This window comes from Mustela nigripes, chromosome 16 (genome assembly GCF_022355385.1).
Source record: "Mustela nigripes isolate SB6536 chromosome 16, MUSNIG.SB6536, whole genome shotgun sequence".
Taxonomy (NCBI): Eukaryota; Metazoa; Chordata; class Mammalia; order Carnivora; family Mustelidae; genus Mustela; species Mustela nigripes.
Genome location: NC_081572.1, coordinates 47,229,633 through 47,233,807, shown reverse-complemented (window position 1 = coordinate 47,233,807; position 4,175 = coordinate 47,229,633). Strand labels below are relative to the sequence as shown.

Below are 4,175 nucleotides of genomic sequence, written 5' to 3'. Positions count from 1 at the left end.
AAATAAATAAAAATCTTAAAAAAAATTATCAATTATATCTCAATAAAACTGGGAAAAATCACTAAAAAAGAAATTATTGAAAACAAGAATTTTTTTGAAATTTCTCTCTTCACTGATGTTTTTTATTTGATGCAACATTGTCATCATACCTTCCTTTATTTCCTTAATCATTAATATTTTAATTCTGTGGACACTTTTTTTTTTTGACTGAACTAAGTGGCTTTATTGGGGAAAGCCAAGATTATAGTGGACTTCAGATATGGCATTGGGGTCCTTCTTGCCAAAGGTGGGCACAACATTGACAAAGCACTAATCCACCATAAGGCTCAGCCTGTCTTCATTTTCTCCTGTTTAGCTACCTTGGGAGTTTGCCCTCTTATTTTCCCAGCATCAGCTAGGGAACTATGGACTTTACCTCCAAGCCCGCAGTTGGCTACTGCCAGGGTGGTCAGAACCTCTACTCCACACTGACTTATGGTAGCCTCGTCCTTTAGGGGCATGCCTGCCAGGGGTATGATTTGATCTTCTGGAGCCATGCCCTTCAGTGAGGCTACATGAGCCTTGATCTGGATGACTGTCTCCTGGCTAGTCACCTTGAGGGTATGTAGCTCCTGAGCGCTGACAAAGAGCTGCCTGTCAGGGACTGAGCTGTGGCCACCACGGCCCTATGAACATATCTACAGTGATAACTTTGAAGTCTTTTTCTGTTAAATCCAGCATCTTGTCACTCTCACAGGCAGTTTTTCTTGCCTTCTTTTCCTGCTGCATGGGTCGCACTCTCTTGTTTCCTTGGCTCATAATTTTTTTGTTGGAAGCTAGACATTCTAATCTATTGGAACAATACCAGACACAACTCCCCCTCCTCTGAGGCTTGTTCTTATCATTGCTTCTTTATTTTTTAGTTACTAAAAAATAAAAGTGTAGTGTCTCTCCACTATACACCCAGTGTTAAGCTTCTTCCCTTGCTCCTCAGAAAGATGCAGCTTCATGTGGGCCCACAATCACCCTGGGATGACGGTGGTCTAGAGAGAGAGTGTAGGTAGGGCTCTCTTCCCCTCTTTTCCCAATCCATCTGTTAAATGTATTAAATTAACATTCAGCTTATTAAATTTACTTTTTTTTTTTTTTGCTGATTGTTCTATTGTTTTCAACACTGTCTTGAGGCATACATTGTTCTACAAACTAACCCAATCAAATTTGAGCTCCACTGAAATAGTTTTCTATGTCAGTGTTTGATATTTGTTCTGACCTTGGGAGAGGTCTTCCTATATGTACCATTGCCCAGTTCTTGCTTGCAAACTACCCAGCCTTCAGTTTAGCCTGAATCTTCCTTCAATTCATGAACCTCCACCTAACTGTCTTTCCTCACAACTTCCACTGTTCTTGAGAGCATGCTTAGGCTTGAACTTCTCCATGCTTTGTTGCAAATGAAGTCAGTTTGATGCAAGCTGGTTGGGTTCAAGGACCCAAAGAGGGTCCGCAGGACTAGTCAAGAGGATCCTTGGCTTCACACAGGACAGAAATCAAATTTGAGGTGAGAAGGAAGAACACAGTTTATTGAAGGCATAGAGAGAGTGCAAACACAGACAGAATGTCTGGGAGACTTGGAAAGGAAAGAAGGATGAGTCTTGTCTTTGCTTGGAGTCTGGCTTTTATTTTTTTGTTTTGTCTTGTTATTTTTGAGGATTGAGGTCCAGTACATGTGTCTTTTCAGGCATTTAAGAACAAAGATGCGTGTTTAGGTATTCTCCATATGTCACTTATATCCTGGAACCAGGGGTTTTGTTGAATCAGTGGTCTTAGAAAACATTCATCATGAGGAACCCATTCATCACTCTTTAGATGTTATCTATTGTTCTGGAATACTCCAAAGAAATCATTAATTCATTGAATTTTACAAGGAGGACATACGTTTTCTGTTCTATAAGGCATGTGTAAGACAGAGGTGTCTGCCCTAGCAAGAATAGAAGCAAGGAAAAGGAACCAAAAAAGTAGTCTTTTATGGGGTCCCTTTAATTTTCCTGTCTCAAGTTCATTTGAGAGTAGAATAGAAGCTATCAGTTTTATGATCTGCCCTCCCAAATCTGTTGACTAGGGCCCTGGAAGTAAGGATAGGCAGTATGGTACTTTTCTCTCTGAGAGACATTCCCACTCGAGCAGCTGTTTGGGAGGGCAAGAAATTAAATCCTTTTAGCTTCCCTCTCCTCAAGAGGAACCACTGCTTCAGGAGCTGAGAATAGGGTGTTTAGGGCTCCATTATTTTCAGCATACTTTGCCCAAGATAGAGCCTTCCTTCCATGGGTGGAATCTGGGCAGAAGAAGGGATCTTCCAACTCGACTACATTCACATGAGACTTAGCGTCAAGAACGGGTAGCTGGGGGCAGGATGTGAAAAAATGAAGTCTTGTACCTCTTGGAAAGAGGGTCATCTAGCTGGGAGTTAAGTTTAGAGAGACCCTATATTTTTGGCCCAGGGGAAAGAGCCCTGTATTCTTCATTCCATCTGTCTAGAATAGAGTCTGAGCTGGAAGAGAAAGAAAGGGTGTGGTCTTGGTTCAAACACCACAGTATCACATTTCTTACCATAGGTTCATAGATTTTCCTGAATATGTATTTCCTCACTTGCTGTTTACCCTTAGGATTGTTTTCATAGGCTTTGAATTGTTGATTTCTAATTGTTAATAACTTCACCAATTTCAGCGGGGAGTGGGTCAGTGGGGCTCCTCATTCTGTCATGCCAGAAGCTGATCCTCCCTTTACTTCTTTTTTGTTGTTGTTGTTTTTAAAGATTTTATTTATTTATTTGACAGACAGAGATCACAAGTAGGCAGAAAGGCTGCCAGAAAGAGAGCGGGAAGCAGTCTCCCCGCTGAGTAGAGAGCCCGATGGGGGACTCGATCCCAGGACCCTTGGATCATGACCTGAGCCAAAGCAGAGGCTTTAACCCACTGAGCCACCCAGGCACCCCCTCCCTTTACTTCTTTAAGCATGGTTTCCATTAAAAATATTTGTAATGTGTACTTGGAGGTCTTGTTTGCTAACTGTGATATCTGGTAACTTTCACAGATGAAATGATTGCCTGTGACAAAGTGACAAAGGATGTCACTTTCTTATTTGTTTGCATGTCTTGTTTTTTTTTTTTTTAAGATTTTATTTATTTATTTGACAGAGATCACAAGTAGGCAGAGAGGTAGGCAGAGAGAGAGAGAGAGAGGAGGAAGCAGGCTCCCCGCCGAGCAGAGACGATGCGGGGGTCAATCCCAGGACCCTGGGACCATGACCTGAGCGGAAAGCAGAGGCTTTAACCCACTGAGCCACCCAGGCATGCATGTCTTGTTAATAAAACAAACTTAATGGAAATTGGACATTTAAGGTAATACATTATATTAATCCTGCATGCCAATTACCTTCCCTCTTCTCTGGGGCTTGTTTTTAGTTTTTGCTTATTTATTTGTTTTGTGATTTGGCTAGTCTATTTTAGTGAAGTCTATTCCCTCCGTCCTGCCCCCTGCAGTGCATAGCATTTGGTATCACTCCTCAGAGGGCTCAGTCCCAAGGGTGTGTACAGTCACCCTGGAATGGCAGTGCTCTTGTCCATTATCTATGCCCTTGATCTTTCTGTTTAACTATGTGACTCATTTTGTATTATACCCAGCCCTTGGGCTGCACTAATTATCAGGTGATTGCTCTAGTGTTTTTGACAATGTCTTGGCACACAAATTGCTCAGCAGTCCAATCCAATAAAATTCTGGTGGGGTAATGTCTGAGGTTGGTCTCCATGGCTTGTTCTGTCCCCAGGAGGGCTCTTCATAGTTGTTTCTTTACATAGTTCTCTCTGGTTGACCAGCTGGCCTGTGGTCTAGTTTGACACCCTAAATGAAGAGGAGCTATTGTTTCTGAGAGTGTTTTATGATTACGCTCTCCCATACTCTATTTCAAATAAAGTCAGTTCCTCGAGGAGTTAGCTTTGGAACTCTCTTTTCTTTTGATCTGCCTCTTCCCTTGGGTAAGGTCTCTGCATTAGGGACACCTGGGTGGCTCAGTTGATTAAGCATCTGTGTTTGGTTTGGGTCATGATCATGGGGTCCTGGGACTGAGTCCTAAATCCAACTCTTTGCTAAGCAGGGAGTCTGCTTCTCCTTCTGCCTGCCACTCCCCACTTGCTCGCTCACTCT

The 4,175-nt window shown here is 42.4% G+C and overlaps 1 protein-coding gene across 1 annotated transcript; it reads right to left on the bottom strand.

Moving 5' to 3' along the window:
• Positions 1-222: 222 nt before the first annotated feature.
• On the bottom strand, positions 223-768 carry LOC132003251 (ubiquitin-like FUBI-ribosomal protein eS30 fusion protein). Its single transcript, XM_059378578.1, is given in 3 exon segments — positions 223-329; positions 332-665; positions 751-768. Coding segments are annotated over 3 exon segments (459 nt in total).
• Between the last annotated feature and the right edge of the window lie 3,407 nt (positions 769-4,175).